The sequence below is a fragment of the Calidris pugnax genome, unplaced genomic scaffold (assembly GCF_001431845.1).
Source record: "Calidris pugnax isolate Ruff unplaced genomic scaffold, ASM143184v1 scaffold81, whole genome shotgun sequence".
In the NCBI taxonomy this organism is placed as follows: Eukaryota; Metazoa; Chordata; class Aves; order Charadriiformes; family Scolopacidae; genus Calidris; species Calidris pugnax.
In genome coordinates this window covers 11,287,649-11,312,129 of record NW_015090880.1, presented here as the reverse complement: position 1 = coordinate 11,312,129, position 24,481 = coordinate 11,287,649, and the positions used below count along the sequence as shown (strand labels likewise).

Here is a 24,481-nt window from a genome sequence, read left to right as displayed (position 1 = left end):
CTCACAGATAACTCGTTAATAGCAATACACTTTCCTTGCCTCAGGGCTATCTGATGTTTAGACGTCCTTCACCAATATGTGAAGTGGCCATTTGGGTGGGCTCTGGAAACTTGTTCCTTTTTTTCTTTAATTTTATGCAATATTGGGGATTAAGATGTTTCAGTGAGTACGCAGATGATGAGACTCACTAGCTAGGCAGAACAAGCCATCGACCTGGGGCCAGTGTTGTGTGTGCTGTGGTTTCACTGATTTCTTTCTCTGACAGGTGGCAAAGGTTCCCATTCTGGAGTGTTCCCTGTACTCAGACTGTGAATCCTGTCTGGCGCTGAAAGATCCTTACTGTGGCTGGTGTGTCCTTCAAGGACGGTAAGATAGATCCCTGGTCACCTGCAAGGATTTTGGAGGGATAGTGCTTAGGGATTGTTTCCAGTTACTCTCTTCCTTATATCTGTGTGTCTGGATTTATTTTAATTTTAGTTCCCTTATGTGGGATATTCTCTCTAACTTACCACTCCTCTGTCTGCCTTCCTAAAACACCACCAGCAGTCACCGTTGGACACAAAGGGTATCTTTCCGTTGCTTTTTGGGTCTTTGGATGTTCCTGTCCAGTGGATTTCAGCCTGGTTTTAGTCTGACTGCAGCTTAAACTGCCTCACTTCAAATGTAGAGAAACATTATGTGTCTTTTCTTCTGGAGTCACTGTTTTATTCAGGACTCTTCCACTTCTTGCTCCCCTACTGATGTTGATTAACGAGGTGTGGTTTATTCTAGCATGTCTGTCTTCTTGCTGGCTCTGTCTCCCTATAGAATGCCACAGGAACTAGTCCGTGACCCTTGAAGTCCACAAAGTGCCTATCATCCATCTATATTTTGGCAACAGTTCATCCTATTATTGAAGGTGGTGGGAGGCTGGGACTTCCATGGCTTGTGTAGCAGCTTCTCCAAGACTCTAGCAAACCTTCAGACAGCCAGTGATGGCTTGAAAACCACGTGTCCTGCTAGAGCTACACAGATCTCTCATAGGGCTTCTCGCTACTTCCCTGCAGGTGCAGCCGTCGCTCCGAGTGCTTGCGGTCCAGGTTGAGTGAGCAGTGGCTCTGGAGCTTTAACTCTACACAGCAGTGTCTGTCCGTCCAGTCGCTGACTCCAGCCAATATCAGCAGAGAGGAAAAGAGAAATGTGAGTCGTGATGATCTTCTCATGATGCTCAAGCATGTATAAAGTCTTCTGCAAACTTTGAGGAGTTACAAGTCTTCCTGTTGGGATAGTGGGGTACTGAATCACTGAGCTTTCAAGCACATGTTGTCTCCCTCACATAAGGGACTCATCTCCTGGTACAGCCAAGCTGTTAATGTAATTGTTTTTTTCCCATAAAACTAAATGTCCTTTCCTGCTAAGAGTTACTGGTGTTCTGGAATATTTGATGGCTGCTTGGGTGGGGTCCCTGCTTGGCTTCGTATCTATAAGATGCCCATGTCTGTGGTTTCACAGTGTTATGACACTTGCTGTCAGGAAGATCTGAAAAGAGCTACCCAAAATTATGGCTACAGTCTGGCATTGGAGAGCTGGTAGAAAAGCTAAAAAGGTGCTGCAATGTTTTGAAGTCTGTCATGGTGTCAAGAGGTGGCAAGAACCTGTCTCTTGCTAGAGACTTGAGGAAAGAGGGAAGTTGCCAATTGCTTGGTGGATGCCAAGTTCAGTTTGGGAATGGCAAGAGATGATGAAGGGAACAGTCAGTCCTAGGGAATATTATAGGAAAATGAGTGCATATGTAGACAAGTACTTTATGGGGCTCTTACTTTGAAAAATAAAGCCAGAAAAAAAAGAAGAATGTGTTAAAGGGAACATTATTTACTGGATATTATTGAATTGGTAGATATTCCTGGCTATCTCGGACTTACCTTCTCTGCGCGAGGAAGAATTTTACTCGTGTTACTTTGAAGATTATGAAAGTCCGGCGGTTCTGACAGAGTCGGGAATCATGTGTCCCTCTCCAGATCCCAGCCAAGCACCAGCTTTGCCAACAGGAGCAGGTCAGTGAAATGCTTTAAATGGAGCATGATAGCTCTGATAACATTGTTGGGAGAAAGTATATTGTAGGTCCATCAGATTGCCAGGATTAACAGCCGTGAATGTATGTGGTGTCAGCAGGTGTTCACTTCATTCTGTCATAATATCTGTTTGCTTTCTACTTGTGTGTCGCACACATCCTGTGCTATTTTGGGCAGTTGCCAAATTCCAATGCCAAATTCTGGTATTTGGAAAGGAGATCCTGCTTGAAGGGTTATAATGCAAATCTGAATATGATCTGAAATGCAGTCTAGAGTGGTGGCTGGTTTGGCAGCTTTGTCATAAATCTGGAGAGAGAACTATCTTAAATACTGCTTTATTATTTAAATCAAACAAAATGCAAACCTTCTCAAAATCCACATAGTAGTGAGAGAAGGAAGTACGTCTAAGGAAAGGCAAGAAGAGACCCACAGTCCTTAAAGTTAGAAGTGAATCTGCAATGCAGCATAACCTCAGAAAATACATAGTCAGCTTTCTATTACTATGAATAATAACTGGCTGGGTATTGCTAATTGGCTTCTCTAAAGAACCTGGAAAGTTCTCAGTTTATAGTCGTTGCATAGGATTTTACCCAGCCTGTCAGGGTGAGCTCTGATGAGCTGATCTCTTTGAAGAGCTTGTTCATCTGAAGTAAAAGGCAGGTGCCGGTTGGGAGGCATTCCACACAATTCACCTAAATGGCTAAACAGATTTTCCATGCAAGTATGCAGCTGGCTAATAGGTCTGAAGCAATCTCCATGGACATAACATGACAGCAGAACCCAGCTAACACGCTCATTCAATCTCAATCGCTTTCATTTTCAGCATTATTTACAATATTATTATATCTGTTGGCTTTCACGCTGCTTTAGTCTGGAACAAACCAACCAGGTCTCCATTCAGCGTGGTCAGGCACAGAGAGGAAGGGCTTCATGCACTGCAACTGCAGGCAGAGTGGGCAGGATTGGCTTCCCTGTTTAGTTTTGTGATTGTAGGCCTGAATTTAAGCACAGTTGTGAAAAAAATCAGTGTAGATAAAGCCACAGTCTAGTTCTCATTATGCCAGGCTTCAGATATTCTTACTGACTCCTTTGTAAGTCAGCCTTGCTTTTATTTCAACATTCTATAGGTGCTTTACTGATGTTATTTTCATATTGCATCTCTGAGGCTTAACAAGTTGCTTCTGTTCTCTAGCCTAAACTTGCTCATAGATGGTTTGTGGCCGTTTGATCTATTTGCGTTGTCCTTTTGCTTCCACAGCTCTTCTCCCACTCGATGAACTATGGCCAGGCATTTTTAGCACAGTTTCACTGCATTAACTGTGCCAACTTTTTCTTCATGTTCTTTTGTTACTCAGACTTCCTCTCTTCGCTCTATTACTAGCCCTTCTTTGCATGGCTTCCATGCTCCACTAAGATGAATTTGAAGTTGGTAACCAGAATCATACACTGTTTTATAAATGAGGTAACATCAGGGCCTTGGATACCAGCACTTACCTGGTCCTACTTAGAATATTTTTCCCAGTTGACTAAAATATTTGCCTTTTTTTCAGCTTTGTTTTAAAGGTTGCATACCAGCTCATCTGTCACTTTAAGCTGTTGAGCTCCAAATTGATAGCAGAAACTCCTGCTCTCAATTTGCAAGTGCTCAACCTCATCTTCCGTACTGTCAAACTGCGTTATTGGCAGTCACGGGAAATAATGGCCTTTTTGGAGGAAGGAATATTTATAAATATGGTGTCATAACCCTGAAATCCTGAGAGGTGTTAGCCATTCTACCACTGCCAAATGCAATCACTTCTATGACAGTGATGGCAGTTGACAGTACTACAGTGACTCCTGCTTCCAGCTGCATATGATGCCCTTATTTCCTCCTAATCGTGGGTTTTCATACACACCTCATCGTCAGCTATTTTACTAGCATATTGCTTCACTTGTCATCCTATCAGGAACCAAGCCTAGGCCTGACTGATCCTTCACCAGACAAGTTAATTGTTTTGTTGTGAATAGAGCATGCTTGCAAGAGGAGGTCTGAATTCTGTGAGAGGAACGATGGACAAGCTTCTTGTTACTCATTTTTATAGCAAACTGTCGTGGAGAAGTGGCAGCTCCTGGAGTTGAGCAGAGCATGCAATATGTTCCTATTATTTGGAGAACTAATACCCAACTCTAGGATTGGGGGCATTTGTCTGGAACAAGATTAATTAGCTGTTTTAGTACTGTCATATGCAAAATACCTCCTTCAGGCTCGTGCTATCAGCTGCAGTAAGTTTTGACCATCTCTGCAGCTGTGTGGTCTATCAGAAAGCAGCAATAGTCTCTTCCCAAAGAGAATTGGGCTACCCTGGGGCTTGTAGTTGATGTGAGACCTGGGTTTAAAGCAGTTAAACCTTCAGTCATTGCAAGTGAGATTACAAGTCTTGTAAACCTCCTCACTGACTCACTTCTTAGTCTGGACATAGAACAAAACTCTCAAGGTGAAGGCAGTGTGTGAAGGGCATGTCAGTTCTAAGGGTTTGGTTTTCCTTTGGATGACAAAGGAAGACAATCAGCTTTGAGCCTGGGATGTTACGTCTTCCTCTAATACAGAGATGACAGTGGAATTATAGCAGATAAAGATGGAGGGATCTTCAATCTAGTCTTCTTTCCCATGGGTTGGCAAGAGCTGTCATAAACTACTCCTGACAAACTTGTCTGACCTGTTTTTAGTGTCCGTAGGATAATCCAGTGATTGAGATGCTAGAAGCATGGAAGGGAATCTGTCTCTGGGTTTGAGAGTGTCTTTCCAAAAGCAAGCTGTGTCTCTTAACAGTATGGCAGACTTACAGTGGCTCCATTTCTAAGAAATTTTTATTTTCATTTTCAGATCATGTCACCATAAAGCTCGTAGTGCGTTTCCATGACATCTTCATTGCTTCTGTGGACTTCTCTTTCTATGACTGTGCTGCAGTGGCCCTGCTGTGGAAATCGGCACCGTGAGCACCTGCTTTTTCTTGTCTGTAGTTATAGAGAGGGTGGCTGTCCCTTCCTGGCTTGTCTTAGCAGCTGCTTTTCTCTCGTTGTTCCAGGTGCCAGAAGTGCGTGAGCAGTCTCTGGGGATGTAACTGGTGCATCCAGCAGCACCTCTGCACCCACAAAGCAGCCTGTGAGGAAGGAACCATTATCTACAATGAAAGGGTGCGTCTCCTGCTCGGTGCTATGTGCTCTAACAGCCTCAGTGAGTTGCAGTGAGTCAGATCCCTTCTCAGGTAAAATAGCAGCTGCCGGTCACATCGAGGAAGGAGGTGAGCTGTTGGAGCAAAGCCTCCCCTTGCTGCGACACAGGGCTCTGTGTCCCTGATGTTACAGGGCCTTCTTAGGTTTCTGGGGAAATGCCATCAGGTCACCCTTCTCCTGGGGTTATCCGGCCTGTGTTTGCAAAGCAAGAGGCAAGAGCAAGCTGGCAGGGAGGCTGTGAGTAGGAAGGTGGAACAGATTCCTGGTTTGTGGCTGCCACAGGTGACCGTGCAGTTTTGTGGGGGATGAAGGCAGGCAACCCTCCCTCTGAGTGCAGGCATCTGTGGGAAGAGGGAATGTTGCTGATCTTCTGCACCGTGAGCATTCCCCAGCCCCATCCCAAGCCAAGGTGGTCTGAGATCTAGCTCTCATTGAAACCCAGAGGGTGAAGCAGCCTCTTGTGAACACTGCTACGGGAAGTAATGTGGAGTGGTTTTCTGCTTGAGTTTTATTCTGTTTTGTTTTTCTCTCTTCTCACCTCCCCGTGTTTTTTTTATTCTAGGCTCAGATCACAACCTCAAGTGTGTTTCCTTCTTCAGCAGCTCCCCTCACCAAGTCCTCTACCACAGCCCCAACTGCAACCACAAAACCCATCACTCCCCCCATGCGTGTGGTACCGAGCACTGTGCCCCCCACAGAGCCCAACCACGTCACACTCTCTGCAACCTCAGATGTGACAACTGAGCCTACAGAAGTCCTCAGCTATACGTACCTGACTCTCTCAACCGAAGCAGCCTCTCTCCAGGCCATCACAGAATCTCCTCTACCACCACCAGCAGACAAACCTGCTGTCACTGTGCTAGAGACAACTTCTCCGGCTGCATCTGTCCTCACCAGCCCATCCAAAAACATGGATCATGCAGTGTTGCCCACTGAAGGGCCAGCCACTGCCCAGGAGCCAGGGCACACCGACCCACCCACCACCCTAGTGGGTAGCCCTCTGCACACCTTTGCTGCAGCAGTAACACCATCCCCTCATGTCACCAGTTTCAAGTGGCCTCCAAGTCCTTTACCTACCACAGAGGCACTGACATCTGCCAGCCCATCTCCCCAAACTCCCAGCCAGGTGCCAGGGGACCCTGCTGCCTCCGATGACTCTCCCAGATTGCTGAGAACTGAGCTACCTGCTTCAGAGCTCCCACCGTCAGCTCCCCCAGACTGGCTGCTGGAGGAAGGCACTGAGCTCCAGGACACAGAGGACTGGATGGATTTGCTGCAGGCTGAGAATGAGACATCACCCTTCTCTGCTTCTACTCTTCTGTCGGGTGATGGCGATTCTTCAGAGAGGGATGTCCCTGACTTTCCCAGAATCCTCCACCCTGACCTCGACTATCAGTACGATGCCCCTGAGTTTTGGGAGGAGGTAAGTTGTTGGGCTTTGGAATTCACAGTCCAAGGCTGTAACACTTTGAAGCATACAGATTGCTGGTCTAGTATTTCAGCACACAGGAGAGGCTGTGCCCTTTGAGAGTGTAGAAGCTGCGTGCTGTAATGTGCAGAGAGAGAAGCAGCAGCCTGAGGAAGAAAAATGTGTGTGAGATTCTCAGGTCTTGTAGAAATGCTGCTGGCCTGAAGGTGGCAGCTGCTGTGATGTCCAGCATATTCACAGCTTTCTGCTTTTTGCCTCTTTGGGCTCTTGCATTGCTTCCTTGTAACTTTGTGAGAAGGAAGCACAGCCATGTCTTCGTTCAGGCAGGTCTTGTTTCTCTGTTAGCATGTTCAGCTTTGATTTCCTGTACCGGAGCCATGGAGTTCTCTTTCTCTGAAGACTTGTGTTTGTTTTCAGAATGAAGAGCTTATCTGGGGTCCAGATGCGTGTCCCTGTGTGCAGGGAATCCAGGGATCTTCGCTGTTTCCAGTCAATGTGGCAAGGAAGATAACCCTGCTGGGAAAGAACTTCCACCTCTATCAGGTAGTCAGCCAATGCCATCAGCACTGAGAAACTGTATTAATCCAGAGCACTGTTTGGGCAACCTGTCCACTGGGCTGCTGGAGATACATGTAAGACACAGTTGTGGCTCTGCTTAGGTTTCCCCTGTTTGCAGAGGAAATGACCTACTTCTGTGAATATTATTGGTGGGTAGAAGGTTGCTCAGAGAAAGGGGAGTACAGGTGTGCACCGACCTGCTGGAGAAGATCTGCATGCGTTTGGATTAGGTGGCACCTGTGCTGCACTGTAGATGGTAGTTCCCAGAATAACTTCCTGCTGAATCTCTGCTGATTGTTTGTGTCTCCATAAGCTAAAGATAAGTCATCTGTTCCCTTTCCTTTCTGGTGTGCTCATGTTAATGTGGCTGTTCCTGTCCTACCTGAAACTTCTTCAATGGGGAAAACCACCCTTGAGAGCTATGTTTCTTGGGTGTGCCTCTGATAAAAATTCTCTTTGCTTCTCAAGACACAAGACTGATTTAGTAACCTTTTACAAACAACCACCTCACAACATGCAGCCCACAGACTAATTGTTACTTTATACATTAAACCTGATAAACTGCACTGCTCAGAGAAGCAGAGCTGGTTACAGATGCATATCCATCTTTTTTACATGAAGTGTCTAAGAAATTCAGTGGAAGATTTACACGAGAGAGAGAGAGAGAGAAGAAAAATACACTTAGTGTTTTTTGAGGTGGACTGCCCTAATCTGTGCACTCTACTTTTCATTTCCAAGCTAGTGTTTCACAGACACATACAGGCTGAGCTTCACAGTCCCACTGTTTTTCCTTTGATGCCTCCTCCTGTACCGAGTTCTCCCCACACTGACATGTGCGTGCTCCCTTCTACGTGTTTTGTTTTGTATTGGTTTACCTTTCATACATGGAGGCAGTGACAGCATAGAGAGCCCTTGAATATAGCATAAACTGGCATATGGAAGGGCATGAGAGGAGCTCACTGCTTGCACAGTAAGTGGCTTGGTAAAAGGTTACTGCATTGGAGAGGCAGGAGCACTCTGTCGTGTAGCAGGACACTCCATGTAGTTGAGAAATGGTGCCATGTGTATCTTCTCTGCAGGACCAGCAGTGGGACTATGAGTGTGTCCTGAATTTGGAGGGGAAAACAGTGGTGATGGAGGCTTATGTGGAAGGAGAAGAAACAAACCAGTCCCTCTGTTATATCACCTGCCAGATGAACCAGGTGAGTGCTTGGAATACGATGCCATTTCAGAATTCACACTCAGCAAAACAGCAGGCTGGAAGGCAAGCTCTTTGGGGAAAAGAGTATATTTTTCAAAAATATTTCTAGAATATTTGGCACTTTGGGGCCTCATCAGTGCTGTTGCTGCCTGGCAGTACTGGTATCTTCCACTTGCACAAGGATTGTGTTGCTGCATTTGCTGTTGTACAGGATGGTGCTGTCTCTGAATCACCACTCATTGTAACCTGCCAGGACAATGCCACTTCTGCTTTATCTCGAGGGACTCCTGTTCATGATTCTCTGAATCGTGACTTCTTCTGTGATGGTTGTTTTTTTGTGAAAAGAAAAATGATATTAATATTTTGTTCTTAGTGGTGGAAGCTGGCCTGTGGATTGTAAGATTAACAGGCAAAATTAAAACAGCCATGTATGTTTCTGGATGGTGTGTGCATTTTACTTAGGGCAAGATTTGCAAGCAGAGTCACTAGTTTTAGTTCGCAAACTCCTATAGTTAAGGGAGTGGAACAACACAGGTTCTTGTGCATACGAGCGCTACAGACCGATTGTAATCCTACATCATCAGCTCTACTGAAATTGCAGAAATGCCAGCTTGAGCAGTTTTTTGAGCAGGTGACTTGTAGATAGGAATAGAGCAGAACTGTGACTGTGTGAACCAGTGAGGAGAGGCCTGTGCTGCCACTGCCCCAGATAACACCCTCTTGTCTGCATTCTCAGGAAGCTCTGTATAGGCTGTACGTGCTGGTGTGGTCTACAGGATGGATGCTGATGCGTTTTGCCTCTTCAGCTGGCCTGTTTGTGCCTCTATTAAGTCCTTTGTCTTGATGGTCTTTGTCTTTGCAGTACAGTTACACGGCACCTCAACTCGAATTCAACGCTGTGGTGTTTGTGCAGAGGCAGCGACACCTTCGAGTGGACAGTGCTGCAGATCTTCACGGTAAGAGTGCAACACCTCCCATTAGAAATACAGCAGATGAGGTGGAAGAAAATTGAGAAATCCTCAAATGAGGCTTTTTGCATCTGCAGTAGTCCTGTCACAGGGAAACTAAGGAAAACAGCCTCATTTCTGTTATTTGTCACAGGGGAGAGAGGAGGAAAGGGTTCTGTGCAAGATGCCAAGTTGTTGGATTATTCTGTGCTCTAGGCGGTGTTTGCAGATGCCTCTGATTTTTTTCTCCTTTTCAGTGACTTTTTACAACTGCTCTGTGGGACACGGTGACTGCAGCCGCTGCCAAACAGCTGACTCAAAGTACAACTGTGTGTGGTGTGGAGGTGACAACCCCAGCTGTATCTTCAGGGGCTCCTGCAAGGAAGAGATAGAAGACCTGTGTCCGGCACCTCTCATTCACTCTGTGAGTAACTTGCTCACTAGTAATTCTGCACCTGGGGCAAGGAGGGCTCCATTCTCCAGCTGAAATCCAAGGGCTGTGAACTCACAGTGCGAACAGTGCAGCTCAATAATACATTGGCCATCTGAAGAGCAAGCTAGTCCTATTCTACTGTGATGCCGCGGTGTTGTGAGGATGCTAGACTTCTGTGCTAGGCTTTCAGTTTGCTGATAGAGGACAGCGGGGAAAGATGTATTTGTATCTCATGCGAGCTGAAACTGGCACGCCAGAAGGAGCAGAATCATTCAGGAGCTGGGAAAGGGTCCACAGGTTGGATCCTCCAAGTGTCCCGAGCCAGACCCTGAAACAGGTTGGCCCAACTGAGCCTGGGGCAAAGGAGGGCAAAGCCTAATGATAACAGCACAGCAAGGAAGGGAAAAGCATGACAGGTTACTGGAATTAATTATATTTGTCTGTTTATTTTAAATGTTTCTTGCTAACTGCCACATGACAAGTGTCTGTAGCCATGTGTCCCTTTTGCTGTCAGCTTGTCCTCCCTCCAGTGGCACACAACATCCACGTGCTGCATCTTGTCTGAGTTTATCCTGGATGCTGCTCAGGGACAGAGCTTTGCCGTTTGTGCAGCATGCAATTCATTGTCGTACTGCTGCCGAGGGGGGAATGGTGCTTGCTGCTTCAATACTCGTAACATGTATTGGCTTGTGCACTCCCACCCTTCAGCAGAAATGCCCTGTGGCGCGGTCAGCATGTTGATGAGAAGGCAAAGCAGGGCAGTCCTTGCCTTAGAAGTCTCTAATGGATTATCACCTCTGGGGAGGGACTGCTGGCAACAGCGAGGTATGGGAAAGAAGGCTTCTACTGGTGTGTTCTTCTGATGAAAGTGCAACCTGGTACTAGTCCAAGCCAGTAAAAGGAATCCAGAGCAGTGACCCAACCAGGCAGTTTGTAGTGGGGCAGCTGAAGGGCCCTGTGCTGTAGATCAGTTGCCAAACTGCAGAGGATACTGTGACATTTACACATGCGCGGATGTCTTTGCAGGTGTACCCCCTGTCTGGACCAGTGGAAGGTGGCACTAGAATCACCATCACTGGCTCAAACCTCGGGCAGAAACATCAAGACATTGCAGAAACTGTCACTGTTGCAGGAATTCCCTGTGCCGTAGATGCTCAAGAGTATGAGATCTCTAGCAGGTAGAGTATCTGTGAAACCTCCTCCCAGAGGCAGGCGCTGGCTTTTCCCCTGGCTGCTGACACCAGCCTGAGATGTCATTGCCTTTGCTGTAGCAGATATTGAGCCTTGCCCATTCCCCAGGGAGTGCCCCAGAGTAAGGTTGCTGTCTGATTAGTTACTTGGGCAATGACCTTAGAGAGATAAGGTTGTGTTCAAGGCGATGGCCAAACAGTGCTGCTGTAGACTGACCGTGCTGGCAGTACAGAGCCTGCAGGCTAGTTAGATCGGGGAGTCACAGGCTCAGAACCATGCAGATTCATGGGTGTCTCTCCCAGCCACAGCGTGATTTCAAAAAAAACAAAGGACATGGCTTGTGCAAGTGACACTGCTAGGAAAACAGAAAATCTCCTGACCACGTTAAGACAGAGTGAGGATGGGAATGTGTGGTTGGAGGTACAGCACAGATTCTTGCCTCTGCTTATGTGGGCACATCCCTAGACTGTCATTCTTCACTTGCCAGCCAAAATTCCACCTCCCAGAACAAACCCAATGAAAGGACCCTCTCTAGCAGGGACAGACCAGGGAGTCCTGGTGGGCACTGCGCCACTCTTCTGGTGGCGAGGAGTGCCTGGCAGGTCACACAATACTTGTAAAAGTAGTGTCTAGGAGGAGGATGAGAAGCAGAAAGACCTCTCCTGCTGAATCCAGCTAATGTAAGTGATAGAGAACTGGAGAGCTGGTGTGTCTGGCCAGGGCAGGACCATGTAAGAAAGCAGTGTAGCTGGGTGTTGAGAGGTGTCACCCAGCTAGGAAGCAAGGAAAAAAGAATATTGGTGTGGTTGGGCTGTGGCAGAGCAGGTAGGTGGGAGCCATGGACAAGGCAGGGAGAGGATCCAAGCGACCATCAGGAGAAGAGGAGAGCAATTGTGAGTAACCTCTCATCAGAGCTATCGCAAACCCATTTTTCCATCCCATGGTAGCAGCAGTTGTAGCACCCTTCCCCCTGGGAGCCAGGTAAGATCCTGCTGGGAAATGGCCTGCTGTGTTGAGCAGTGTTGTCCTGTCTGTGCACCTTGTTTGTCTGGATCCATCTGCTTTCTGTTTTCATCCTAGAATTAGAGCATAATCTCTCTGGAGTTAGCACTGTCTTTGTTCTGTATCTGTAAATCACCTGGCATCACAGGGTCCTGGCTTGGGACTGCACTGCCTGAGTTCAAATTGCTGAGCCTTTTTGGTTGAGGGAATATAGCTGTGAACCTTGGACTAGATGATCTCTATGGTCCCTTCCAACTCTTAAAAATTCAGTGAAATTCAGTGAAAGCTGGAACCCACTCCTGAGCGAGGCCCAGATGAAATGAAGCTCATGCTGTGTAGAAAGGCTGGCAAGTCTCCTGCAGAGCAGTTTTTCTGGTAGCAAATCAGTGCTGTAACATGGGATTCCTTCCTACCCTGTTCTAAGTACAACCTGACTTTTCACCTTGTCCGCATCTCCCATACCAAATTATGGCTGGAAAAAGGGCTGGGAAGAATGGATGGTGCAGAGCAGGGGAACTGGCTGGTCCCAGAGGCCACTGGCTGAGTTTTCTTCTGCATCAGACACAGTGCTGATGTGTGGATTGACCACTGTTAGCCTGGGGTCACTCCAGATGTGACTGATTTGATCAGGTCTGGACAATAGCAGAGTTCTTGGACTCTTCATGTTCCTGTGATACAGTGAGCTTCATCCTATCTGTCCCAGAAAGAATAATCTTGGGTGAGATGAGCCTGTTTAGAACTACCCCTTGCTTTTTCCTGCTGCACCTGCTCCAGCTCTTAAAGGTATTTCTCAATGTTTGGTTGTATATTCCAAGTGTGTGATAAGGCTGAAAGAAGGGAGCTGTGGTTGCTAGATGGTTTTAGGACATGATGCAATGGATACAGCTGATCTGCTCTTCCACGGTGTGACACTGTTCTTGGATTGCCCTGCAGTATCGTATGTGTCACTGGCGGGAGCTGGACAGAGAGATCCGGGCACATCGTGGTGGAAGTGCCTGGAGGAGGACGTGGAGTTTCTGGGCAGATTTTCACTTATCAGGTAACATAACTATTGCTTCTTTAATACCTCTCCCTGTTCTTCCAGTAGCTGAATGGCTGTCTATTGCATGAACTTAGAGGACTCTACCAGGCACTTGCTGCTGGCATTTTTATCTGATTTTTCTGGTCTTTGTGTTGTGTGGTGTTTTTGGGAGTTTCTTTTGGGTTTGGGGGTTGGGTTGGGTTTTTTTTTCCTTTCCCCCCCCCCTTTAGAGTATAAGAATAGCTGTACTGAGTAATACTAAAGATTCTGTAGTCTAGTGATTTTTTTAAAATATTTTTTTTAACAATGGTAACTATTAAATACTTAAAGAAAGAGGAAAAATGCAGTACTCTTGAACAGGCAGGAGCTATTTTGAAACTCACAACTGTGTACATGTGGTTGGGTTGGTTTTTTGCTGTAGTTTCCCTGCTTCTCCTCGCTTCATGCATTTATCAGCATGATACTTGTGACTTACTTGTGCCACTCTGCCCAGTTCCTCTAAATTTTGCTGCGGTTCCTCAGTGGTGGTACTAAGTTTTTGTTACTCTGAATAATTTGCCAAATTTCATTTCCCCTTTCCAGATCACCTACAGTATGTTTAACAGCACAGGTCTCAACACAAATTCTTAGGGCTCCCTGTTGGTAATCTCCTCATCTACTAGACAAACAGAACAATTTATTTGCTACCTTGTTTTTTCCTAACCTGAGTTATTAATCCAGTTACTGATCTGAACAATCCCTTTGAACTGTTAATCCTAGGATTTGTGTGTGAGGCTCACAGCTCTGCTGTTTGCAGCATCCATCTGCCTTTTGCAGCCTGTGGAGAGGCTGGCCCCCAATTCGTGGTTCTTGCTGGTGTGATTGATCCCTCCTCTGTTTCCTCTGCTCCGTAAGGTGGCTGCTGGAGCCTAGCTGAGGCCTGCCCCTCATTGGGATCTATAGCTTCTATTCTCAGAGCACTGAAGTCACTGAGCATGTTCTGCTGTTTTCTTTCCTTACCTTATCTTTTAAGGTCCATGTCATTCACTGGCTTTCTATTTTTTTTTTACTACTTTTTTTTTTTTCTCCTCCTTCTAGAACCCAGAGCTGAAATCCATTGTTCCAACTCAGGGCCCCAAAGCAGGAGGAACTTGCCTTACCCTTCTGGGCTCAAAGCTGCTGACGGGGCATCCTAATGAGATCAGTGTCCTGCTTGGAGACCTCCCTTGCCACATGTAAGATCAGCCTGCTGATGTGCTGGCCGTGTGCTGCCTTGAGTCCCCCCCAGAGCCCTGCAGGGCGTGATGCTGCCTGGCTCAGCCCTTGGCACAGGCTGTTGGAGCTCTGCTCTCCTCTGTGTGCCAGGAGATCCTTCCCTTGAGGGTCATGGCAGCAACCTCAACCATCTTGCATTCCTGCCCACATTCCCTGAATGTGAACGGTGCTCCCTGGCCTCTGTTCTGCCTGTCTCTTGACAGGATTATACCCCATCCTGACAGCTCTGCTTTTGCTGATGGGGAAATGCAGCTGGCTTCTGAAGACTAACACTAAGAGTTGCTTGTTCTCTTGCATCCTGGGACACGTACACCTGACAGCACTGCTGGTGAGAAGGTGCACATGCCTTGGTAGCACACTTCCAGTCTCTTCAGTCTGGGCAGTGGAGGTACCTTTTTGTCCACATGCTGCTCACTGACAACTTCCCAGTGATCATTGCTTGGATAAGGCACAAGACCTTTCAGCATTAAATTTAGGAAAATACCAGAAGAGGTTTTCAGCCTGTCTGCAAAAAGTAAGGCATAGTACTATAAAATCTGTCTCTGCAGTGGCTGTGTTAATCCCTTTGTCTCTCTTCTGTCTCTTCAAAGCCTCTCTGAGATGACAGAGGATCAGCTGACATGCCAGACAAGTCCCAGCAACGTGTCTGCAGAACTCCCAGTCACTATCAAATATGGGGACCAAGAGCGGAGACTGGAAGGATCCCTCTTCAGATATACTCTGGATCCCAACATCACTTTCGCAGAGCCACCTAAAAGCTTCCTCAGGTAGAAAGACCAAGGGCACTTTCCCCAGGGCTGTGTGCTGAGGCAGGTACTGCAGCCCCAATGGCATCTGAGTTGCACTTTGGAGTGAAGTCATCCTAGTAGGAACGAGCATAAGCAGAATGGTGGGAGCATGGGCAAGACACAGCTAATGAATGAGGTAATGGTGGTGAGATCAGCCATTTTTCTCTTTCAGTGGAGGGAGAGTGCTCAGAGTTCATGGATACAACTTGGATGTTGTGCAGAAACCAAAGATCCGAGTTACAGTTTCTCCATCCGAACGCCGGCGCCGAGGACTGGGGCGATGGCGCAGAATCATCCCAGACACCGAGTGCCCCGAGGATGCTCTGTGCAGTGTCCAGCAGGTAGCACAGCAACGTTCTCAGTGGATCTGAGGGTGCAAAAGGGGTGATGTGTTGCTCTGGAAAGGTGGACTTTCTGTCCCTAGGGCTTTTAACCCCAGTTACTGTTATCTGCTTGGATTGTACCAAGAGTCTTGGCTAAATGCAAATGTTCTCTGCCGGACTGAGGGTTTAAGCCGTTTCACAGGCATTTCCATGAGTTGGGTCTGTCTCTGCTTAAAGAGGTGAAGGACTTGTGATGTGGGGCAGAAACAGCAGGGCAGCAGTGTGGAGATCTACAGCTGAGCTAGAGAGCTCGTGTGGCTCCAGACTCTGTGTCTGTGCTCCGGACTCTCCCTTTTGCATAGTTTAGTCCATCTCTGTACCCCCTGAGCTCTCTTTCACTCTGAGACACAAACCCAGGTAGAGTTGAGTGAAATTACCAGTTCCACAAAAATTTTCTGCTCTCCTGCTACCAGCATCCTGGGATGGGTCTCTGCAGAGGTATTGATGTGATCATCAAGGTCACAGAGCATGCAGCAGAATTTGCAGAGGTAGAGGGTATTTGGCAGCCAAAGTACAAGAAGGGTTTGCGTTATTAGTGGAAATGATGCAGGGCTTCCTGTGCAGAAACTGCGAGAATATGCTCCTGATGTATATGCATCAATAACAGCTGGTTTTACCCAAGTTCTTAGGAAGGCATTTGTGGCTGTAGAGGGGGAAAAAACATTGACTCTGATGCTTTCACCAAATGTATAAAATGTATCCAACCGGATGAAGGACCACTTCTTTCACAGAAGCATTCAGGCCAGGAAATCAGCCTTGCATTGAAGGTCTTTGGTCCCGTTCTGTCAGAGCAGAGAGATCTAAAGCTGATGCCTCCACGGAATTTGCTGCTGGGGGAATGTCAGAGCTGATTCCCACTGCTGAGACTTAGGTACTTACAACAAAACTAGTGCTATGGAAACTTTCTTTAGAGGAACATGGGGAATTCCGCAGATACTGGATTATTTTTTTTTTCCTCTACCATTAAGCAAAGTTCCTCTGGCATTGCTCCAGGTGAGAGGAATGCAGACTGGCCCTGCATTGCTCAGGGTTGGGAAGCATTCCAAAGCTGCAGGAGAAGCACTACTGTTTCACTACTGACACTTTTTTTCTGCCTTTCACATTTAGTTTGAAGAGCCGTGTCTCGTTAACTCCTCCTACCTGATCCTGTGCAAAACTCCAGCCATTAACCTGCTGTTGCGGAGCGTCCATATCAAGCTGGAATTTATTCTGGATAACCTCAGCTTTGATTTCAACTCATTGCATCCTATGCCTTTCTCTTATGAAGTCAACCCCATCCTAAAACCATTGAATGCTGAAGACCCTGCCAAACCGTATCGTCACAAGCCAGGAAGCGTCATCTCTGTGGAGGTAACACAAAAAACTAGCTGGAAATAATATTCCTCGGACAAAGCTGTTTCTAACCTGAGTGTTTTAAATTGGTCTCAGGCAGCAGCCAAGTTTTTAAAGCATTTGACAGGTTTACAAGTCACAGCACATCTACTTTGGCCTATGAGAAATAGTACGTAAGAAGAGGGAAAAGAGTGCATCAAAAAGCCTCTTGAGCCTCTTGAGCTCATAAATCATTGTTAAGGCCTTCATAGGGCTTGTGGAAACTTCCATGCTTTTCTATTTTTAACCTAGTAAACTATTTGTATCTGAGTTATTAGTACTAAATAAAACCCACTTCTTATCCTCAGTTGTTGCCTTTTTCATAACTTCTTAAGATTCCTCTAGAAATAATTTAGGAGTAAAAGAATCCTGGCAGTAGGGAAGACCTATTACTAGGTGGAGGCAGGAGAATCACTCCGAGGTATTTCTTTTCCATGGTACTTTCTAGTGCACTACTCGTTAGTAAAGTTAATGGCTGCAGTGTGAGATGCTCCACTGTCTCTTTTTTCACATATGAGTAAAAACTGTGAGGATGTACTAATCTAGAAATGTCTAGACTGCTGCCATTGGTATTAAATGCACCTTGGAGAATTTGAGAAGAGGGAAGGAGAACTAACAAGACACAAGCTTTCAAAGAGCAAGCAGCTTGATCTACGAACCTGTCAGGGTACCCTGACAGAGCTCTGGGCGAAAACATGAAAGTGCTCCTGCAGGATTCAGCTTAGAAAGCATTAAAACATAAAAATGTAATTAACATTAGTCAGCATGGTTTTATTAAAAAAAAATAAAAAAAGTCTTAATCCCCCAAAATTAAAGCAGATTTGTGTAGCAGATAAGAACAGAGTGAAGAGTCAAGTTTAGTTGTGCTGTGGCTGAAAAGCCTTATGAAGACAGGCTATATATAGCTGTTCTTAGGCAGCATGGTACGGGTCCTAAAGCTATAATCTATGTCATATGCAAGTCAGTTTTGTAGCTTACAAAATGAAGTTCTGAGACCAGTTCAGATTTGAGCTTAGAGAAAAGAAGAGAAAAGGCTGCTTTCATCCTATGGTGTTGATCTCCTCCATCTTTTCTGGAGCCAGGGAAATGCAGAGTTGGGTTGGTTTTTTTTTTTTCCCCCAATTTGATGTGCTGTTCCACACCTGTTCCAGGGGGAAAATCTAGATCTGGCTATTTCCAAGGATGAAGTTATGGCCATGATTGGGGAAGGAATCTGTGTGGTGAAGACACTAACAAGGAACCATCTCTACTGTGAGCCTCCCTCCGAGCAGCCAGCTCCGCGGCACCGCACGAAGCGGGAGGGCACAGACTTGCTCCCAGAGTTCACGGTAGGAAATCGGCAGGACCAAAAGAAATCCTCTTGTTTGTTGAAGTGCAAGCAAGAAGTAGCAGTGGAGGCAGGGAGTGGGGTGGGATGGGAAGTGGAGGAAAGGCAGAAGCCTTGGTAGTGGACAGGGGAGGTACCAGGGGTCACAAGGAGCTGCTCCTGTTCTCATCTGTACTCTTGCGTGTCAAACGTTGCCTGAAAGCAAATGGTATAGCTGAGTTCAGGAGCTGTGCTGTGGGTCTGCTTTGCTAGAGAGCTGTGTGCCACCTGCACCCATTCTGGAGAAGCCCTGTAGCTTTGCATTTCATTGCTGCTCTGAGCTGACGTCGTGGCACATGCTTTCTTACAGGTGCAGATGGGAAACCTGAACTTCCTCCTGGGCCGAGTGCAGTACGACACAGAGAGCCAGCTCACCTTCCCGCTGGAGGCACAGATTGGTCTGGGTGTTGGTGCATCCTTTGTGGCACTGATTGTTCTGGTCATCGTCTTCATATACAGGTTAGAAACTCTGTAAGGAGGTCTTTAAGTTGCTCTACAACATTATTCAGTGGATGTGGCCAAGCACATACATCTTAAGCCTGAACAAGGTCCCAGTTTTCTTTATTTTGTGCCAAATTCTGAGCCCCTGGTGGTGTTGGATGTGTGAGGCATGTTGCACCTGCTGGTCACAGCCTGTGCTGTGGTTCATTTGGAGCCCACACCTAATGGGTGCTCCAAGAGACACATCTGCTTTACAGAACTCTGTTTGGTGTCCTGCAAAGAAATCATCTCAGCACCAATTGCCTTGGAGTCTTTGGCAGCAACACAACAGTTGGCAAGGATAATCCCTGGGGTAGAGCCACTGGGAACAATTCTGCTTCTTATTGCAGGAGGAAAAGCAAACAGGCTCTGAGGGACTACAAGAAAGTTCAAATCCAGCTGGAAAACCTGGAAACAAGTGTTCGGGACAGATGCAAAAAGGAATTCACAGGTCAGTCACTGAGCTCCTAGGTTCTTGCAGCTTCAGGGAAGCTTGAAGAGCCACTGTTAGCTCTACATCTCTTCCATTCCTATGTACTTGTTTGGGTAGCTCAGAGCAGGCAATAATTTTATCCTGCACTGGTGCATTGAAACAAACAGCCAGATCCTTCCATTTCTAATTCTTCTCTTTAATTCAGAGCACAGTGATCTATACAGACCCCATGTGATTCTCCCATTTTTCCTTCAGGCTCAGATGAAGAGACATCTAGACAGCACACTTGGAGAGATCTCAAAGACAGCTAGCCCAGGCTTTCTGTAGTGCAAGTTGAATTACTGGTTTCTCGCAGTGCCTGGTCTAGTTTTAAATGTTCTAGCAATGGGACCTCAATGTGTCTCTTCCTGACAGGAAACATTCTTCATCTTCCTCAGTCCTATCCTGCTGGCCCTGGTTCCTGCACTCACCTCATGTTCTGCACCGTCAGTTGTGTGATCGTGTAATCAATCTCATGGGCATTTCCTTTCCCTCAGACCTGATGACTGAGATGATGGACCTTACAAGTGACCTGGTGGGCACAGGAATCCCCTTCTTGGACTACAAGTCCTATGCAGAGCGCATTTTCTTCCCGGGCCACCGTGAGTCACCACTGCAAAGGGACCTGGACATCCCTGAGTGCCGGCGGCAAACTGTGGAGCAGGGCTTGGTCCAGCTCTCCAACCTGCTCAACAGCAAGCTCTTCCTCACCAAGGTAATGTCCTCCTCTCTGCTTGCAGCTGCTTTGAAGTCGGGGTCAGGGCTACATCCCTGGCAGCTGGTGGCAGGAAGCAGGCAGTGTCTGTTAACGTTCATTCCTGAATAGCTCCTTGCAGCACCACTTCTTCCAAGAGCCAGTAGCTGTGACTCCCTTGTTTCCAGCAAATTTACATACTGGCTTATGTCTCTCCCCACCAGTTCATCCACACTCTGGAAATCCAGCGCACTTTCTCTCCAAGAGACCGGGCCTATGTAGCATCATTGCTCACTGTGTCGCTGCATGGGAAGCTGGAGTACTTCACTGACATCCTCAAAACACTCCTGAATGACCTTGTGGAGCAGTACGTGGCCAAGAACCCCAAGCTGATGCTGCGGAGGTGAGTGAGCCAGCAGCCATGGTCCCACTGTGAGATACCTGAGGGGACAGAGCATTTCTGCCCATTGGCAAGCTCTGAACTCCTGTGAGTAGAAAAACATCATGGCATGGGCTGCAGCTGTAAGACCAGTGTGTGTCCGGGCAACATGAATCAAATGGGAGGGAGCAGTAACAATGATAACCCTCTCTTCAGTCAGCAATTGGTACAAATACAGCAGGAAAGGTGTGAAAAGAGTAGGAAGCTGGAGGTGCCCACCGCAAATTCCTCTTCTATTGAAGCTGCGGTACCTTAATTCTCTCCTTGTGTTCAGATACTGGGGCTCTGCCAAGTCTGCTAATCTCACTTTGCTCTTCAGAGGTCCCTGGGCTCACAGTCATGCCGTGTTTGGAAGCTAAACTGAAATATCTTCTGTGTTTGGATCCCTATTAGCCTCCTGTCTTCCATCCTTCTGATCTGAACTAGTTTCTCTTGTTTGAGACCTACCAGAGGCTTTCTCTGTGCCCTGCTTGCTTGTCTCTCCACTGTAATTTGGTGCCTCCTTCAGGCTGAAAAGTGCCTCAAATAAGTGATATTAAAAGCATTAACTTGACTGGTCTCTAAAGTCCTTTTTTTAATTCTTCTCCCTTGATCCTGTATCATCATTTAGTGTGCTCTTTTCTCAAGGGAAGCGATCTTTATCTCCAAATCCCTCCCTGCTCTGCACCATATTCCTGTGACCGACCTCATGCTCTTTTTCAGGACAGAAACAGTGGTAGAGAAGCTGTTAACCAACTGGATGTCCATCTGCCTGTATGCATTTGTGAGGGTGAGCTCTTTGTCCTTTGTGGTGTAGAGGGGCCAAAAGAGGGGAGACGGCCACGGCTTTGCTTTGTGCCTCGCTTGTAGCTGAAATAGTGCCAGAGTCATCCTGTATTTCAAGGTGGGGAATGAGAGCTGGGCTGTTCACTGGGGACAGGGATCCTTACATCAGCATTAATAGTGCTCCTTGCTTCCAGGATGCCTCACCAGATCCTGGAGGGCTCAGTGTAGCTCCGTTATCTGGAGACACTCTGGCCATAGGCTGGTCTGTGCGTGGGGAGGACAGGTTCTGATCTAATCCCTTTCCTGGAGAGGGGGTGGCAAGGAGGGTCTCTCAGATTAGTGACACGGAGGCAGAGCAATGCCTTGGTCTTGCACATCCACCTGGTAGTGGAGCTGTGCTGCTTTCCCTGTGCACAGAGCAGGAGCTGTCGGCAGCGGCTCTGGTTTTGCCTGCTGTGGCTTAGCTGCTGTATCCTCAGTCCTGCTCCTCCTCTGCTTGGGTGTCCGTGTTTCCAAACCCTTGGGAAGGAGCTGGGAGGAGCAAGGTGAATTTCTCTCAGGTGAAACTCCCTCCTTTCTGTGCCAGGATTCTGTTGGGGAGCCCCTTTACATGCTGTTTCGAGGAATCAAACACCAGGTGGACAAAGGGCCAGTCGACTGGGTGACAGGGAAAGCCAAATATACCCTGAATGACAACCGCCTTTTGAGAGAGGACCTGGAGTACCGGACTCTGGTAAGCACCAAACCGTTTGTTCCCTCTGGGCTCTTCAGTGCAACAGGGCTGAATGCTCCCCTTATTGAGGCAGAACTGCAGCATCCTGCCACTGTCTCCTGGGAGCCTGGTTTATCCTGGCAGCACAACTCCACAGATGAGCAAGAGCTCTGCTAAATCAGGCACTTTTGCCCTAGGCTGATAGGAGCCATCACCACAGTAATCTGGTGTATGTGCTGTGCTGTGTCTTGAAGTAAGGAGATGAAATTGCTGATGGCACATCTAAGCCCCTGCCCAGTGCTGTCGAACTGGCTTCCAGCTCTTGACACCAGATTGAGAACATGGTCTTTAACATCTGTGATGTTTTCTTTGCTGAAACTCTTCCAGTGAAAGGACTAGCTGTTACCTTACCTTAATGCCAACCATCTAAGGTGTAAATGTGTCAGATGTAATCTTATCAGCTGAGTGGCTGTGACCTTTTCTTCCCCAGACGTTAAATGCATTGACGCAAGCAGGAGTTGCTGCAGGAGGTGCAGAGGACTCCCAAGGGATTTCTGCCAAGGTGCTAGACTGTGACACCATAACGCAGGTGAAGGAGAAAATCCTAGACCAGATCTACAAAGGGACGCCATACTGTCACCGACCAGACCCCGACACCCTGGACCTCGGTGAGCAGAAGGCCTTGGTGCCAAAACTCAGTAAGGAAGTGGAAGAGTGGTTGTTGCTGTCTGTGCACACCACAGAGGTTTGTTATTTTCTGCCAAGTGCATACAGCCACTGACCAAGGATCTTGTACTCTGGCTGGACCCAACAGGGCATGACACGGGAATGATGCTAATGGCAAGAGGGCAGGGGGTGGGAAAGAAGCAGCTGGGTCCAGCCCCTTCCATTTCATGGTGTTATTTGCCAGACTTGGACCATGGCAATGGCTTGGGCAAGGGAGAAAAAAGCATGGAGAACGTGTAGGAGGGGAGGACAATTTGAGAGCAATGCAGAGATGCTGTAGTCATAGACTGGCTCTTCCAGCCAGTGAAGTCAGTGGCAGCACCTCAGTAATGTGTGTCAGGGAGGACTTTGCCCACGCTGGTTAATGAAAGGTAGGACTTATATTGTGAGAGAAACCACTCAGTTTTTCCATCTTCTTCATTCTTCGGATGTTGCCGAGTAGTGGTGACGTCTATAGATGAGCAAGTACTGGGGGAATAGTAGCTGGTAAGGACTGTGGGTGCATATTTGTGGTTTGAATCACCTGCTTGAAGAGTCCCAATCTGACAGAATTTGTAGGAACTTGGTGAGTGGAACCTGGGAGGCCATGGGCCTGCCTGTCCCTGTGCTCAGAGACTGTCCCGTGACTGCAGGACTCAGCATTGTTACAGGCACTTGCTCAGGTTATGTTGTCTCTGAAATAGCATGGGTAAAAGTTGAGGAGGCTCAGTGGGTGTGCAACAGGGTCAGCCAGGTTGAAGCACAGCAGACTTCAGAGATGCCTCAAATTAATAGTTTATCTTCTCATTTTCTGTGTCTCTTAATGGCTGTAGAGTGGAGATCGGGGCTGGCAGGTCATCTGATACTGTCTGATGAGGATGTGACATCTGTTGTTCAAGGAACTTGGAAGCGCCTCAACACTCTTCAGCACTACAAGGTCAGAATTCAGCCTACCATTGCCTTGTTTCTCCTCTCATCTTCTACACACTTATGCTCTGTTTGTGGCTCTGGCTCCTGGTGGGTCACTGTCAAAAGTGCAGCATATCTGAAAAGCAGCAGCATATTCAGATGGAGTGACTGCTGTGGCCTGCACTCTGACTTTAAGAAGCATAGTCCCCTCCTTAACCTGCACCTGAGACGTGGGCGCGTGTAGAGCTTGGAAGGAGATGCACAAGTTCATGCCTTGTGGCTGTTGCAATGAAAGGTGACGGTGCTGGATCTGTTAATGTTCCAGTCCAGATCACTGAGTAGGTGATGGTGCACTGATCTGTGAAGTAGCTTCTAGGAATGGAAAGAGGGGGGTTTTTAACTGCCTTGCACCGATGTGTCATATCTTGCTGCAACCTTTTATAGATGTGAGTGACCTCAGTCCCTGAGTATTATTGTCTTCACTGTACTTTGCACATCATTTTTTTTAATTGGTACAAACAAGATTCTCCCACCATCAGGAAAGACACTGATGGCATCCCAAAATCCCTGTTTCTGTCCATATTCCTAGTTATAATACATTCTGGTTTGGTCTACAAGTGCCTGGCTGTTTTGCTGATGAGAAACATGCCATTTGTTTTGAATGTTGATTTTTTGCTTGCGTGCAGGTGCCTGATGGAGCAACAGTAGCACTGGTCCCACGCCTGACCAAGCACATCCATAGGGAGAATCAGGATTACATCCCAGGAGAGAGTGAGTTTGATGTTCTGTTCTCCTAAAATGATTTTATAGCACCTATGAGTTAGTGGGACATGTCTCTTGCTGTATCCCCAGCTTTATGCTGTTACAGAAGGCTGATACATGATTTGGACCCTCGTAGGAGTGTCAGAAAATTGAAAGCTTGGGCAGGTGAGATGAGGAAAAAGCAGAAGAGTGTAAGAGCAGAGGAAACCCAGGCTGGGCATGAAAACGCAGGATAAGCAGAATTCTCTGGTTCTGACTCTCCAGGGCTGAGCACAGTCTGCAACTTGTAGAAATCTTAATAGCCTTGGGTGCTGTGCATGGCCCGAGGATGGTGA

General features: G+C 47.2%; 1 protein-coding gene across 3 annotated transcripts in view; it reads left to right on the top strand.

Moving 5' to 3' along the window:
• PLXNB1 (plexin B1) overlaps window positions 1-24,481 on the top strand; it is an 80,469-nt gene that overhangs the window by 47,746 nt on the left and 8,242 nt on the right. For all 3 annotated transcript variants that reach the window (XM_014946793.1, XM_014946794.1, XM_014946792.1), the window contains exons 6-31: window positions 266-366; window positions 1,047-1,179; window positions 1,877-2,033; window positions 4,915-5,023; window positions 5,117-5,225; window positions 5,827-6,687; window positions 7,111-7,236; window positions 8,331-8,453; window positions 9,315-9,408; window positions 9,657-9,823; window positions 10,859-11,010; window positions 12,959-13,064; window positions 14,124-14,260; window positions 14,891-15,067; window positions 15,261-15,429; window positions 16,579-16,821; window positions 17,994-18,170; window positions 18,519-18,667; window positions 19,039-19,139; window positions 19,658-19,875; window positions 20,079-20,257; window positions 20,996-21,062; window positions 21,645-21,791; window positions 22,261-22,438; window positions 23,309-23,412; window positions 24,071-24,155. In XM_014946793.1, coding sequence (XP_014802279.1) covers window positions 266-366; window positions 1,047-1,179; window positions 1,877-2,033; window positions 4,915-5,023; window positions 5,117-5,225; window positions 5,827-6,687; window positions 7,111-7,236; window positions 8,331-8,453; window positions 9,315-9,408; window positions 9,657-9,823; window positions 10,859-11,010; window positions 12,959-13,064; window positions 14,124-14,260; window positions 14,891-15,067; window positions 15,261-15,429; window positions 16,579-16,821; window positions 17,994-18,170; window positions 18,519-18,667; window positions 19,039-19,139; window positions 19,658-19,875; window positions 20,079-20,257; window positions 20,996-21,062; window positions 21,645-21,791; window positions 22,261-22,438; window positions 23,309-23,412; window positions 24,071-24,155 — 4,369 coding nt within the window. The remainder of the gene's footprint in view (window positions 1-265; window positions 367-1,046; window positions 1,180-1,876; window positions 2,034-4,914; window positions 5,024-5,116; window positions 5,226-5,826; window positions 6,688-7,110; window positions 7,237-8,330; window positions 8,454-9,314; window positions 9,409-9,656; window positions 9,824-10,858; window positions 11,011-12,958; window positions 13,065-14,123; window positions 14,261-14,890; window positions 15,068-15,260; window positions 15,430-16,578; window positions 16,822-17,993; window positions 18,171-18,518; window positions 18,668-19,038; window positions 19,140-19,657; window positions 19,876-20,078; window positions 20,258-20,995; window positions 21,063-21,644; window positions 21,792-22,260; window positions 22,439-23,308; window positions 23,413-24,070; window positions 24,156-24,481) is intronic.